Source organism: Anolis carolinensis, chromosome 2 (assembly GCF_035594765.1).
Source record: "Anolis carolinensis isolate JA03-04 chromosome 2, rAnoCar3.1.pri, whole genome shotgun sequence".
Lineage (NCBI taxonomy): Eukaryota > Metazoa > Chordata > Lepidosauria > Squamata > Dactyloidae > Anolis > Anolis carolinensis.
Window position 1 is genome coordinate 218,238,690 of NC_085842.1, and position 16,441 is coordinate 218,255,130.

Sequence of the window (16,441 nt, forward strand, 5' to 3'; positions counted from 1 at the left end):
GCGGTATACAAGTTTAATAAATAAATAAAAATCTGCTTTGAACTGGATTACAGTAGAGTCTCACTTATCCAAGCTAAACGGGCCGACAGAAGCTTGGATAAGCGAATATCTTGGATAATGAGGGATTCAGGAAAAGCCTATTAAACATCAAATTAGGTTATGATTTTACAAATTAAGCACCAAAACATCATGTTATACAACAAATTTGACAGAAAAAGTAGTTAAATACTCAGTAATGTTATGTAGTAATTACTGTATTTACAAATTTAGCACCAAAGTATCACGATATATTGAAAACATTGACTACAAAAATGACTTGGATTATCCAGAAGCTTGGATAAGTGAGACTCTACTGTATATGAGTTTACACTGCCGTATAAATAGGGTCGAAACAGGGAACCTGTATTTTATAAGGCAGTATAGAAGGGACCTAAGTGGTTTTATTTTATCCATTTTATGCATACCAGTGGATGTTTTATGCCACATTTATTTATTATTTGTTTATTTACTACATTTATATCCCACCCTTCTCACCCCGAAGGGGGACTCGGAGTTTTACTTACTTTAGAAAGTAAGCAGCAAGAAGAAATGCTAATAGCAGCTGTGTAAAACAATCACAAAAAAGGCAGCCTGTGTTCACTCAACATGGGCACTTGTAACTTAAGCTGGACTTAAGCTGGCAGAGTTGTGTGGTTAAGAAGATGCTTGTAAATGGTTTAATTTTAGAAGTCTTACCAAAAACAAAAAAATAGGAATTCAAGAGTGCTGTGTTGAGTTTTCTTACGAATGGAGAGTTGTGGATAAATAATACCTGTTGGAAAAAAAAACAGGAGTAGTAAGAGGGAATCTCTAAATTTTAGACCCCAACATGCAACACGAAACATGAATGATCCTTGCGTGTACTGGCTAGCACACCAACAGATGGCAAACTCCTCTTTCTTAGTAGCAATTCATCTGTGGACACTTATTGGTATATTGTGCCATAAAATGCCCTTTCCAGAGATCTGTGTTATTTCCAGAAGAAGCAAAACTATATGTTGTTTTGTCAACACTTTCTGTTTGTTTCCTCATTGCATCAGGCCGAGCCTGTCTCCTAAAGTGCTCTCTTCCTGCTTTTAAGGGTCAAAATGTGCTGGTTGGTGGTGGTGGTGGAGGAGAATGGAGTTTCAGGGCCAGACATGGGGTAAAGTTAAAAGTTTTCCCCTGACATTAAATCTAGTCATGTCCAACTCTGGGGGTTGGTGTCCATCTCCATTTCTAAGCCATAGACGTCTCCAAGGTCAGTGGCCGGCATGACTGCATGGAGCACCGTTATCTTCCCGACAGAGCAGGAGCTATTGATCTACTCACATTTTGCATGTTTTCTAACTGCTAGGTTGGCAGAAGCTGGGGCTAACAACGGGAGCTCACCCTGCTCCCCAGATTTGAACCACCAACATTTCGGTCAGCAAGTTCAGCAGCTCAGCGGTTTAACCTGCAACGCCACTGAGAAATCTGCATAGGGAACACCAAACACAGCATTGCCCAAACACAAAACAAGAAACATGAAAGGCACTGCAGATTAACTCAACCAGAGAAGTCAGCCATAGCAGAGCACTTGATGAACCGACTTGCACACTGTATATTATTTGAGAACACAAAAATGCTGGACCACTCGAACAACCATCATGTCAGACTACACGGAGAAGCCACTGAAATCCACAAGCATGTGGACAATTTCAACAGATGGCAGGAAACTATGGAAATGAACAAAATCTGGCTACCAGTAATAAAAAGCCTCTAAAATCAGGACAGTAAATAAAGATCAACACTCTGAAAACAGGAATTCCAGACATGAATCAATCAGGGCCAGCTAACACCTCACAATAAAGGATTCCCCCAGCAGGAAACAGCCAGGCTTTGAAGCTGAAAGGCAATTCAATGCTAATCAAGGTGGCCAATTGCAACATTCACACCTGCTCCAAACAGACAAGAGTTCTTTCTCCCACTCTGGACATCATTCCAGATATATTCCACATTCCACTTGCCTGGTTTCCAACAGACCTCACAGCCCCTGAGTATGCCTGCCATAGATGCAGGCGAAACGTCAGGAGAGAATGCTTCTAGAGCATGGCCATACAGCTTGGAAAGCTCACAGCAACCCAGTGAAAAAGCCTTGGACAACACAGAACATTTTCCAACTAGAGAGCCCCTCGCCTGTCTCTCTGCCGCCTCCACAGGGCAAGGGGGCGGGGCCTGTGTGACGTCACGAGGGCGAGGGGGCGTGGCTTCGCCCAGGCGTTGTTATAAGAAGGACCGCCGCGCCGCGCGACCTTGCCTTCTCCTCTTCACGCTGTTGCCGCCTTCTTCCTCTCACGATCTATCCGCACCATGGCGCCAAGGAAGTTCTTCGTGGGCGGAAACTGGAAGATGAACGGCGACAAGAAGAGCCTCGGGGAGCTCATCCAGACCCTCAACGGGGCCAAGGTCTCCGGGGATGTCGGTAAGGCGGGGCCGGGGAGCGGCCGGGGAAGGAAGGGGTCCGCACCAGGAGGGAGGGGGAGCGTTGCTGGGGAGCGGCCCAAGCCACGCCCCCTGACTCGAAGCCACGCCTCCTCCCGCCGCGTGCCCTGCTGCACGTAGAGGCTACAGTACCCAATACCATACACTGCTGTGTCCTTTACAAAGGCCCGGAAACTGATTGTTTACTTTGGCCTATATTTTTCACATGCATGCATTTCACTGGTGGATTGTAGACATTCTGCCTTTCGTGAGCATTTCTTCTTATCATTATTATTTGCAACATTTATATCCCGCCCTTCTCACCCCGAAGGGGACTCAGGATGGCTTACAAGTTATATATACATACAAGACATAATATTATTAGCATAGCACAGTATAAGCATTATATATTACTATATTGTACTATACGACTATACCACAATATTATTAGTAATGCTACATGTAATATATAATATATAATTAAAATAGTGTATTATTATATTGTATTACATTATAATATTATTATCAATATTATATGTATATACAATATATTACATTAGTACAGCATAATATTAGTATTATATATTATTACTAGCTGTGCCCGGCCACGCGTTGCTGTGGCGAAGTCTGGTGGTCTGGGAAATAAAGTATTGAGGAATTGGTGGTAGTTAAGGTCAAGGGTCAAGGTTTTCCCCAGACATTAAGTCCAGTCGTGTCTGACTCTGGAGGTTGGTGCTCATCTCCATTTCTAAGCCGAAGAGCCGGCGTTGTCCGTAGACTCCTCCAAAGTCATGTGGGATGACTACATGGAGCGGCGTTACCTTCCCGCCGGAGCAGTACCTATTGATGCACTCACATTTGCATGTTTTCGAACTTCTGGGTTGGCAGAAGCTGGGGCTAACAGTGGGGGCTCTCTCCGCTCCCCCAATTCAAACCTGTGGCCTTTCGGTCCAGAAGTTCAGCAGTTCAGCGCTTTAACACGCTGCACCATCAGGGGATATTATTTCCTAAAGGTTGTGAATATACAATATTTCTGATTGGTTTTTTGTTTGTTTGTTGGAGGCAAGTATGAATGCTGCAATTAGGCAAAATGATTAGGATGTAATGGCCTTGCAGCTTTAAAGCCTGGCTGTTTCCTCCCTGAGTGAATTTTTTGTTGGGAGGTGTTAGCTGGCCCCGATTGTTTCCTGTCTGGAATTCCCTTGTTTTCAGAGTGGTGTTGTTTGCGATATTTTATGTGCTTCTACTGTCTGTGGCCCTGAGAAAAAAGGATTTGCCAGACTTTGATGATGGGAATACTTTGTTGGTAGGTGTTAGCTGGCCCCGATTGTTTCCTGTGTGGAATTCCCCTGTTTATTTACTGTCCTGGTTTTAGAGATTATATTGTTCTGCATTATTCTATCCCAGTAATTATTTCATATTAAAGAAGAATTTCACTTATCCAACATTCGCTTATACAATGTTCTGGATTATCCAACGCAGTCTGCCTTTTCATAATCAATGTTTTTGTAGTCAGTGTTTTAAATTCATTGTGATATTTTAGTGGTAAATTTGTAAATACAGTACAGTAGTCTCTCACTTATCCAACATAAACGGGCCGGCAGAACGTTGGATAAGCGAATATGTTGGATAATGAGGAATTAAGGATAACCCTATTAAACATCAAATTAAGTTAATGATTTTACAAATTAAGCACCAAAACATCATGTTAGACAACAAATTTATCAGAAAAAGTAGTTCAGTACACAGTAATGCTATATAGTAATTACTGTATTTATGAATTTAGCACCAAAATATCACGATATATTGAAAGCATTGACTACAAAAATGCGTTGGATAATCCAGAACGTTGGATAAGCGAGATACTACTGTAAATACTACATAGCATTACTGCGCATGGAACTACTTTTTCTGTCAAATTTGTTGTATAATATGATGTTTTGGTGCTTAATTTGTATAACGATTACCTAATTTGATGTTTAATTGGCTTTTCCTGAATCCCTTCTTATTATCCAACATATTCGCTTATCCTGCCGGCCTGTTTACGTTGGATAAGTGAGACTCTACTGTATATTTCTAATCTTAAATTATCTGCTTAGAACTGGATTATATGAGGCTCCTTCTTCACAGCTTTATAAAATGCACACTGAAGTGGATTATATGGCAGTGTGGACTGAAGATAATCCAGTTCAAAGCAGATAATATAAGATTATAAATGGGTTATATAGCTGTGTGGAAGGGCCTTGAGTCTACACTGCCATATAATCCAGTGCAAATTAGATAATCTGTGGAAGAAGTCTAAGTGAGGCCTAAATCTGCCTGTCCCTTAACTGAAACCTGGCTGTCCCTTGGTTGCTAGGCAACGAAGTGGGCAGAGATTAGCCCTCTAAACTGGCAGCAATTGGATAAAAACAATTATTGCTCTCCCTCTAATTAGGACTTTATTTTTCTTTTCTTTTTGTTGTATCAACCTTGAGGCGTGGATGATGGGTTGTGTTGTCAAATTTTGAGGTTGGGGGGCCTGTACTTTTGTTGTTTTGTGAATCGCCGTGATGCCATCACTCTTTTATATATATAGATATTGTTATATGGACACAGGAGAGATAGTGGAATTTTACCTTGAATGCATTTAAAAGAAGTGAGGTAAAAATGCTTCTTTCCAGCTCAGGAATATTTTCTTCATCTTACCTTTGGGCTACCTCCCACATTAATCTTGTCCATTGAAATCAATTCATATTTAGTTTGGTTGTATTTCATGAGCCTTTGTTGGGAGGTGTTAGCTGGCCTTGATTGTGCCTGGAATTTCCCCAAGCAGGAAGCAGCCAAGCTTTGAAGCTGAAAGACCATTCAATGCTAATCAAGGTGGCCAGTTGCAATATTCCCATTTGCCTCAAACAGACAAGAGTTCTTTCTCCCACCTTGGACATTTCACAGATATAAAAACTCCACTTCCTAACAGACCTCACAACCTCTGAGGATGCCTGCCATAGATTTATTTATTTATTTATTATTTACAGTATTTCTCACCCCAAAGGGGACTCAGGGCGGATTACAATGCACATATACATGGCAAATATTCAATGCCATGAGACATACGACATATAGACAGACACAGAGGCAATTTAACATTTTCCAGCTTCCGGCTTCATTAAGGGTATGCTCGATTCCTGCCAAAAGGGGAACTGCCCTTGATGGTAACTTCCTCATTCCTTTCTGCATGCTGCTGGAAATTTTATGGTTTTCTAAATTAGTTAAATTAGCCTCCCTGCATAAAGCGGTACATAAATTTTCTACTTGACAGATGCAACTGCCTTTCGGGCTGCTTAGGTCAACAGCGAGCTAGGCTATTAATGGTCAGGAGCTCAATTCAACCCGAGCTCGCTTCAAACACATGACCTTTTGGTCAGTAGTGATTTATTGCAGCTGGCTATTAACCAGCTGTGCCACAACCAGCTGTGGGCAAAACATCAGGAGAGAATGCTTCTGGAACATGATGACACAGCCCGGAAAACTCACAACAAACCAAAGATTGAAATGTACCTTAAAAAGCCTAACTTGATCACACCTTAATTGTATCTAGAATGGACTACTGTAATGCACTCTATATGGGGCTGCCTTTGAAGACGGCTCGAAAACTGCAGTTAGTGCAAGGGTTGGCAGCCAGATTATTAATTGGAGCTGGTTATAGGGAGCACACCATGCTCCACTGGCTGCCAATGAGTTTCTGGAGCCAATTCAAAGTGCAGGTAAAGCCCTATATGCTTTGGGTCCAACCTGTCTTCGAGACCGCATCTCCTTCTATGAACCGACATGGGTTTTAAGATCTATCAGAGAGGCCCTCCTCTCAGTCCCACCTCCATTTAAGTGCAGTTGGTGGGGACGAAAGGGGGCCTTCTCGGTGGTGGCCCCCCAGCTTTGGAATGCCCTCCCAAGGGAGATCAGGCTAGCCCCCACCCTCCAAACCTTCCACACACAATTGAAGACCTGGCTTTTCCGACAAGCCTTCAACCCTGTTTAGACTCTCTAATAATACATATTAGGATCTTCCGATTCTATATCAGCACTTTACAATTGTGAGAACAAATACTGCTGTTTTTTCTACAGCAATTGCTGTATTTTATTGTTTTTACCAGGGGCCCCTGGTGGCACAGTGTGTTAAAGCGCTGAGCTGCTGAACTTGCAGACCAAAAGGTTCCAGGTTCAAATCCTGGGAGCGGAATGAGCGCCCGCTGTTAGCCCCAGCTCCTGCCAACCTAGCAGTTCGAAAACATGCAAATATGAGTAGATCAATAGGTACCGCTCCGGCGGGAAGGTAACAGCGCTCCATGCAGTCATGCCGGCCACATGACCTGGAGATGTCTATGGACAACGCCGGCTCTTCGGCTTAGAAATGGAGATGAGCACCAACCCTCAGAGTCGATCACAACGGGACTTAACGTCAGGGGAAACCTTTTACCTTTACTGTGAATTTATGATGTGTTGACTGTTTATTGTCTATGTTTTGTTTTGAACTTGTTGTATTTTGCATGTCACACCTTGAGTGTTCTGTGACTCCCCCCCCCCAAGTCCCTCTGGGAGATGGTGGTGGGATATAAATAAAAGATTATTATTATTATTATTATGTCAAACAACACATGCCAGGCTGTTGGTAATGGTTGCACTGCCCACAGAATGCCAACTTCTGTGTCTAGGGACACTTCTCTTTGCCAACATCAGGGGCAGGCAGAGATACTGCAGTTTGTGGATTGCCAGGCAAAATGGTATTCTCTTATATTTTGTTAGCAAGAGCACCTCTAACGAAGGGGAAGTTGTGTATGCCCAACCGTCTTCCTTATATGTGAATGGTCTCTTGCCGTCTTCCCAAGAAATAAGGGGTTCTATCTCCTACGTTCTCCAGTTGCATAACTTCCAGAGTGAACATTAGTGGGAAAGGAGGAAAGGTCTGCCAGAGCCTGAGGTTCACTTGGCAGACAATGTTGCTGTTACCTCAGAAAGGGCAAGCTGGGCTCAAACAGGGCTGTCCTGAAGAAATGTCAAAGGGTCTGGAGGAAAGGGGAGCCTAAATATAGGTGGCAATGGAGATGCCTAAAAATACTGTACTTAGAGCTGGAAACTGTATCCTTCCAGCCTGCTAAAGGTCAGGAGACAGGCACAAATGGAGAGGGGTGATTTTATGGGCCCAGCTATTCTCCTTATCTGTCTTTTATGCCGCTTGCTTGAAGAAGAGCAGGGAGTAGGAGTCAGCAATTGCATTACCAACTCTATGATTCTATGATTCTAAAGCTTTAGTACTGAATGAAACCATTTTTAAAGGTATCTTATTCTAAGGAGTGGCTTTGACAGATATCTGCATTCTGACCCCATTAGCACAGCTTTCAGGTTCTTCATTGATGCTCCTCATGCCAGTTATCACTTAGTTTCTCTCTGTTATGGTTACCTAAAGTATCCACATACAAAGCTGTAAACCATGAAATTCTCCAGCCCAGTACAGGCCATATTGCTAACCATATTGCACTCCAGCATTTTTGCAGGATCTCCCCCAAATGAGACACAGGCAAATGTTGCTTTAGGATTAGAATGGCAATCATTTTTTATACATTTCAGTTGTCTAATTGTCTGGGGCACTTGTTTTAGTGTAATTAATGTTTTACTAATGTAACTATGTTTTATTTACATTTTTGTATTTGTCTTTTTTATCTTAATCCTAATTCCATTTCCTCTTTAGTTACAAGTTTTTTGATGTTATTATTTTGATTTGTGTGAATCTGATTATGGCATTGAATGTTCGCCTTTTTTGTATGCCAACTCCCCCTTAGAATCCCCCTAGGGAGAAAGGGCCGTCTATAAATAAAGTATTATTATTATTGTTATTATTATTATTATTATTGTATGACACAGCAAACAAGATAGGTATGCTGGATTTCGTTTCACAAAATCCCAAGTCGAACACTTCCCAAGTGTCTAGGACTGTGTGATGTATTTTCGGATTATTATTATTATTATTATTAGGCTCTGTCAAGCAGCGATGAACTTGCTATGTCTATCTGGAATGCTACTTGTACTGTTTCTGATTAGTGGGGAAACAAGGATGTTTTGTATCTACCATCTAGTTGTGAGCAATAGGACAATATCTTTAGCTGCCCACACAATTGCCAGGAGCTGTTTGGGTGACTAAATACATGGTAAGAGCTGATAGAAGATCTTGAATGGATCTGAATTGGTTAATAGGCTGGAGGTTTGGATGGAGTAGTGGTCCTGCTCATTTCTTAAAGAGGCCCTGTCATATGCACATATGAAACTCTCAGAAAGGTTCTTGAGTCGAAAAATGAATTCTTCTCCTATTTTGCAGCCACACCATCTGCTTCACATTAAGGGCTGAGTCATGGTAGAAAGGAAGCTGCTACCTTCAGCCCTTTGAAGGCCTGTACCAGGAAAATCCAAGGATGAATACCTCCATATTTACAGTCAGAACTTAAATTTAAGATTTGCCTTTTCCACTAAATCAAGATTGGATAATGTGCAGACCTCCAAATAGGTGTTGAATTATAACTCCCAGAATTTCTCATAGTTGCCCATTCTGGTTAGGGATTATGGAAACTACAGTTCATCAATATTTAGAAGGCCACACTTTGTTCTCTCCCTTCCCCACCAGCTCTAAAGATCTTGTATGTTGCATTTTATAAGATGACTAGCTGTGCCCGGCCACGCGTTGCTGTGGCAAAGTATGGTGGTATGGGAAATAAAGTATTGAGGAATTGGTGGTAGTTAAGGTAAAGGGTCCCCTGGGCTGACTGGGTTGCTAGGAGACCAAGTGAGCGGAGCTTAGCCTTCTAACTGGCAGCAATTGGATAAAAACAATTATTGCTCTCCCTCTAATTAGGACTTTATTTTTCTTTTCTTTTTGTTGTATCAACCTAGAGGCATGGATGATGGGTTGTGCTGTCAATTTTCGAGGTTGTGGGGTGTTTACTTTTGTTGTTTTGTCCGCTGCCGTGATGCCATCACTCTTTTATATATATAGATTTCGATTCTGATGTTCACAGTGCTCGGTGTGATCAGCTAGTTCAGTAGATGTAATCATGTCTACATCTTTCCAAAAACTTTTAAACTTTACCTGTGCTATACAACAACAACAACAAAAACCATACTGACACTAGCAGGTAATAATGATTATCTGCAACTTCTGATAAGTAAAGCAGAGCACATGAGTGAACCAAGCTGGCTTTTGTCCAGTCTGCGGGTAACACTAACTGGCAGGAATACCTATCTGTTTCATGACCAATATTATTCTAAGCAGCAAACGAGTCCATGCATGGTGAGGGTGTGGCCACACCTATTAATCTAACGGTCATGCAAGCTAGAACTGGCAGGGAAAAAAATTCTGGTAGACATTTGAATCAGTGGCATAGGAAGCAAATGCCTTGTGACATTTAAAATCAGTTTCTTTTTATCTAGCTCAGGGTGAGTGGCCACAGTGGATCCAGAGTCCAATTTTCTGCCCTTAGGACTATTAAGAGATCATACAGATTGTGCAAAATTTCCTAAACCACAGGCAGAGGGAGTGACAAAGTCAGAAGTGGTAGTATCCCATTCCTACAGTGTTTCATCAATTCTAAAACACTTTTTCCACATATAGATCTCTCTAAAAATAGAATTTCAAATCATACATAATTAATGATGATGTGGTATGTGTATGTTTATGAAGGGTTTTTTTCTGTTGGTGGTACTGAAATCAGTGTGCATTTTACAATCAATGACATCTTAGAATAGAAGAAATGTATTTTTTTTTAAGTGATTATCTTTTATTAAAAAATGATTAATCCTGGTGGGGTGGACTGTAACCTATTTAAAAGGTAAAGGCAATTTTATAGTCAATTTAATTCATAGCTCCTGTCTGCCTGCGCCCTTTCATTTTAGGCAAGATCTCCATTCCCATCCACAAAAATGATTTATCTGCCGTACCTGTTGAGCGTAATATGGCTACAGAGCATTCCTCTAGGAAGTGTTCCAATATTTAATTTTATACCCTTCTCAAAAAGGGTGTTATGCAAATACAAACAGATCTGCCTCAATATACATAATAGATATGTGCACCATATAGGAAAACAAACTCAATCTTTAATTTTGAAATCCATGATATTTCAAATGCTATTAAACTAACCTAGATTTGTAGTGCCTACTCAGCCACAGTCTCGGCTTGCATAGTTCTTCAAACAGCAGGGAAATGAGGTCCTTTCCAATGCAAACAGCAGCCTGACTGTCTGAATTAGGCCAATGTGAATGAGGCCTACTGCAAGGTCAGTGACTTAGGACAAGGGGTGGAGTTGTGAAGGGGGATTAAGATGACACCAAAGGGAGACTAGAGGAAGGAGTAAAGCAGGTTTAAGATTTTAGCATGGCCTGTAGTGAATCCAATCCTTCCTGTGAGTAAATGGATTATAATCCACAGACGCTCATGCTAAAACATGCTAGTAATAGTGCTAGTCTTTTTTCTTAGAGAGAAAGGATTAATTGGAAAAGGAGAGCTGTGACCTCTCAGTGAGTATGAGAGGCTTTGCTGGTGGGAGAAGTAGCCCTTTATGGGCCAGGTGGCCATTGTGTTTTCAGGTGTAACCCCTTCCGTCTCTTGCTTTCCAACATCCACTCATGCAGTATTGTCATCTCTCAAGCTCAGCCCGGGACAGGCAGAGACACTCTCGCTTGATCCTCTGAGATACAAGAGTTGCTCACCCAACCACAGTTAGGCAGGGTGGCCAGTTCAGGGTCATCTCAGGCCCTGAGGCAGTGCCATTAAGGATTTCTCACTAAGTACCAATCATAGTTGCTCACGGCTTGTCATTCAAAGACATGCACGCAGATGAAGTTAATGTATTTTCTATTTTGGAAATTAAAACAGTCTGTTTCTTCCAGTCTCTGATTCTTCTGGGATTTTCTTTGTCACAACCATCTTTCAACTTCCGAGGTCACTTCAGTCACTAGAAAAATAATGGGTGTTGAAGGGGAGATAATGGAGCAGCCAATTTGGGAAAGGGGAAGGTAGTGAAAAATCAAGGAGAAAGTAGTACAGTAGAGTCTCACTTATCCAACGTAAATGGGCCGGCTGAACGTTGGATAAGCGAATATGTTGGATAATAAGGAGGCATTAAGGAAAAGCCTATTAAACATCAAATTAGGTTATGATTTTACAAATGAAGCACCAAAACATCATGTTAGACAACAAATTTGGCAGAAAAAGTAGTTCAATACGCAGTAATGCTATGTAGTAATTACTGTATTTACGAATTTATCACCAAAATATCATGATGTATTGAAAACATTGACTACAAAAATGCGTTGGATAATCCAGAACGTTGGATAAGCGAGTGTTGGATAAGTGAGACTCTACTGTATTAAAATACTGCAAGGTGGCATGAGCTTATCAGATAGGTGAGGCTTAAGTTTGACATCTTTAACTAGAGAAGTCATACCACCTACTACTAGTTGGGCAGGCTTTGTAAGTACTTTTCTTCAAACTGGACTGGAGTGAGTATGAACATATACAGTTCATATTTGCATAGATCTGACTTTTCTGACTGAAACTAGTTTGACAGGAGATGTCATCCTTTCTTCAAAGGATGAAAAAGCAGTGGAGCATCAGGCAAAATTTGATCAATATTTTAGTTTTTGAGAGAATTTTTTAGCAGTACCCAAAAGATGTTCACAATGGGTCACATCATAAATATGTCCCTTTTGTCATTTAATCCCTCTAATAACCTAGCGAAATACGATTAGCTGACAGTAGTGACTTTTAACTCGGAGACAGCCTGAGTGACCCTTGGCCTAATTTCAAAATTGCTGTATAAACAATCAGTTTGGCAAGGAAAATCTGCCAACAGTATTGGCAGCATACTGAGCAGGGAGTAAAAGATAAGACGTGGGCTGAGAATAAAAGGGATGGTGCTGCTCACTGCTGTCATTGGCTGTGGCCTCCAATAAATTGCTACCAGAGAATGTGGGCTTCACAAAAGGGAGGGAAAACCTGTTCCTTATACTTGCCTTAATATTTGTAGTAAATATCACTGTGCCAGGGTGATTGGTACTTTTCACTATCATGCTATATGGATGTAAGAGATGGGATTTGCTTTGCATACTGTGAGCATCATGGTTACGCAAGAAATATGGCCACAAGCCTCATGTACAACAAATGAGTCAAGAATGGAGGTTGGGGTGGGAAAGATCTTCATCTGAGGGTTGCTATGAGTTTTCTAGGCTGTATGGCCATGTTCCAGAAGCATTCTCTCCTGACGTTTCTCCTACATCTGTGGCAGGCATCCTCAGAGATTGTGAGGTATATTGGAAACTAGGTCAGCGAGATTTATATATCTGTGGAAGATCCAGGGTGGGAGAAAGAACTCTTATCTGTTGGAGGCAAGTGTGAATGTTGCAATTAAGTGCCTTGATTATCATTGATCATTGATTATCAGCTTCAAAGCCTGGTTGATTCCTGCCTGGGGGCATCCTGTGTTGGGTGGTGTTAGCTGGTCCTGATTGTTTCATGTCTGGAATGCCCCTGTTTTCAGAGCGTTGTTATTTATTTATTTAGTTTTTTAAAATATTGGTAGCCAGATTTTGTTCATTTTCATGGTTTCTTCCTTTCTGTTGAAATTGTCCATGTGCTTGTGGATTTTAGTGGCTTCTTTGTGTAGTCTGACATGGTGGTTTGTGTGATCCAGCATTTCTGTGTTCTCAGATAATATTCTGTGTCCAGGTTGGTGTCCAGGTTTGTTCATCAAGTGCTCTGCATCTTACAGATCCACTGAGTCTGCTTCATCCCAGCTTTGCTTTTCTCTTTTTCCCCTCAGAGGTTGTTTGCGGCGCTCCCACCATCTACCTTGACTTTGCCCGCCAGAAGCTTGATGCCAAATTTGGTGTGGCTGCACAGAACTGTTACAAAGTGGCCAAGGGAGCTTTCACAGGAGAAATCAGGTGAGTCTGCTGGAACTTTATGGCCAAGTGGACTTTCTGGTGACGGTTTGAGACAGCACATAAATTGTGTGACCTTTTCCTCTGCATTTCCCCCCTAGTCCTGCCATGATAAAGGATATTGGAGCTACCTGGGTGATCTTGGGACACTCTGAAAGAAGACACATCTTTGGCGAGTCAGATGAGGTAGGTGGATTGTGTTGATCTAGCTGGAAATCCCACATGAGCAGAGCGTAGGACCTGATGGCACGTAGGCCATCCAACTCCATTATTGTATGATTTGCTGCTTCAGCATTTCCCTCTTCTCACTACTGGCTGCGGAAGACAGATATTTTTGCAGGGATTAAGTACTGAATTTGCACAGTAGTTATAACTCTCTTTCTGACCTGTTCCCAGCTCATTGGGCAGAAGGTGGCCCACGCCTTGGCTGAGGGTCTTGGTGTCATTGCCTGTATTGGGGAGAAACTGGATGAGCGAGAGGCTGGCATCACAGAGAAGGTGGTGTTTGAACAGACCAAGGCTATTGCTGGTAAGAGGGCACTGGTTACTTTCTGACAGATGCCACAGTTTGTTTTCTTAATTACACATTTCATACTAAAGTGAAGGCTGTTATTTATTGTTCAGCTGCACATTGCCATTAAAAAATCTTGCAGAGCAAAGAGGAACACATAAGAGAACTCATAAATTTCTAGGAAGAACTTCACCATGTGCTGACTTTAGCCAAGTAAATGACACTGGTGCTTACACAATTCAGTTGTTGTATTTGGAAATATTGGACTAATTATGTAGTTACAGACAAATTGCCATGTGAACTCATTCATATTCAGGAACCATAAACATTTGGGTCAGCTATTTTAAGTGAAGCAGATTCTTCTGCATCCACTGACAAAAAGAACTCCAGGGTTAGAAGAGCCATTCGCAAATTCATATATTTTTCAAAAATAGATAAATGTTCTTCCATTGTATGGATTTATAATGTAAGTTTTGACAAAGGCCTAAACCAGGGGTCCCCAAACTAAGGCCCGGGGGCCAGATGCGGCCCATCGAAGCCATTTATCCGGCCCCCACAGCACAAGGGCCGAAGGGGGTTGGGCTAAATGATCCAAGGGGTCTCTTCATCTCTTACAACCCTATTATTATTATTATTATTATTATTATTATTATTATTATTATTTTATTAATATAATTAATAAAAATGGCTGGGTGGCCATTTGTCAGGGGTGCTTTGCTTGTGCTTTTGGTGCACAAAGGCAGAAGGGGATTGGACTAAATGGCCCAAGGGGTCTCTTCCAACTCTTTTTGTTGTTGTTGTTGTTGTTATTAATTATTGCTCGGTGGCCAACTATAGTCCGGCCCTCCAATGGTCTGAAGGATCGTGAACTGGCCCCCTGTTTAAAAAGTTTGGGGACTCCTGGCCTAAACACTATTTAGTGTAGAATAGATTCTCAGTATTGTCCTGCACATCCTCCATTTAACTGTGCTTACCTTTCTCTGTAACGAGCATTGAGCCTGTACTCCTAAATAATACTCCTCCCTCTCTTCTTCCTAGATAATGTGAAGGATTGGAGCAAAGTAGTTCTTGCCTATGAGCCAGTTTGGGCCATCGGAACTGGCAAAACTGCAACACCCCAACAGGTAGAGGGAAACAATGTTTCCAAATCTCACTTCCCTTGTGTGAGGCCAATTCTGGAGGTGGGGAGAAATACTTCAGAAATGCACCATATGCATTATATTGGACTGAGGATCCTTAACTGGTTGCAGTAATATAACTCTTGGGATTCTTGCAGGCCCAGGAAGTTCATTTGAAGTTGCGGGGCTGGCTGAAGAGCCATGTGTCTGATGCTGTTTCGCAATCAACCCGAATCATCTATGGAGGTAAATGGACTCTCCTCTTTCCAATTCAAAAAGCAAATGTGTCAAAAGACGTTCACCTTCGTCTGTTGGGTGCACATCCAGTTTCTGGTATTTTAGCTATGCTCAGGTGGGGCCCGGTGATGGAACCTGGCCAGATAAATACCCCTGAGGCATGGAAAACGTGAAAAAAAGGGGAGAGTTATTTTGAAATTCCCTTTAATTGCAAAATAGTTGCAGATCAATTAATTGAGTCAGCTTTATATTTTGAGGCCTATATTGACATTTTCTAGTTCCGCTTAATTATGGTGATTCCATGGGCTTAATCAATCTTGAATTAACAATGGGTAAAGATACAATCTTATATATTTATCAGCTGGAGACACTTATTTCTGAGTAGATTTGTCTAGCATTGCACTGTAAACCCCATAGTTTCCAAAAGGTCATTGATTTAAAGGGCATTGGTGTGTTCTTGCAGAATATAACCTTGTAATAGAAGAGCTTGTTTTTTCTTGTATTTACCTGCTGTGTTTTTCTTCCATCTCATTTTTGTGATTGCATTTTATTTTTTGCAGGGTCAGTCACAGGTGCCACCGCCAAAGAACTGGCTTCTCAACCTGATCTGGATGGCTTTCTTGTTGGTGGAGCCTCTCTCAAGCCTGAATTTGTAGATATAATCAATGCGAAACACTGAAATCTATCATACAGTTAAAAGCTGGGGAGTGCCATCATGGTGTGGATATAGATACTGTAAAAATAAATGCCCAGCCTCTGCATTCAAGAGCAGTGGCTTTAACCTCCAACCAGTTTCCCCACACTTGCTGTTCTTTGTCCAATTCCGCTGCTGAACACAATTATTGCAAAGACACGCATTGGTTAGTCAAGAGTCTTGGTCTAGTCAGAGCTTTTTTCACTTCCCTCTATTTGTGAGTGGAATGTCTTGCTCTTCCCTTATCCCCATAAGCTGTTTTCTAACCATTGTCTGTACTGTTGCTGTAGGCCCACCTGCCCCTTTGAAGAAGGGATGTTGCTTCTTGTTTTCAGCCAGTTTAGAGCTGGTGCCCAGTGACCTGTGTTGTTGTACACTGTACATCTGTTTCATGTTCCATAAGCCAACAATGAAAGGAAATAAACAAAGGGAAAGCAA

The 16,441-nt window shown here is 41.7% G+C and overlaps 1 protein-coding gene across 1 annotated transcript; it reads left to right on the forward strand.

Moving 5' to 3' along the window:
- The first annotated feature begins 2,280 nt into the window (after positions 1–2,280).
- Positions 2,281–16,441, forward strand: tpi1 (triosephosphate isomerase 1). Its single transcript, XM_003227106.2, has 7 exons — positions 2,281–2,482; positions 13,323–13,446; positions 13,545–13,629; positions 13,840–13,972; positions 14,993–15,078; positions 15,231–15,318; positions 15,870–16,441. Exons 1-7 carry the CDS (start codon positions 2,371–2,373, stop codon positions 15,986–15,988), a joined length of 747 nt encoding a protein of 248 aa, XP_003227154.1. The 5' UTR covers positions 2,281–2,370; the 3' UTR covers positions 15,989–16,441.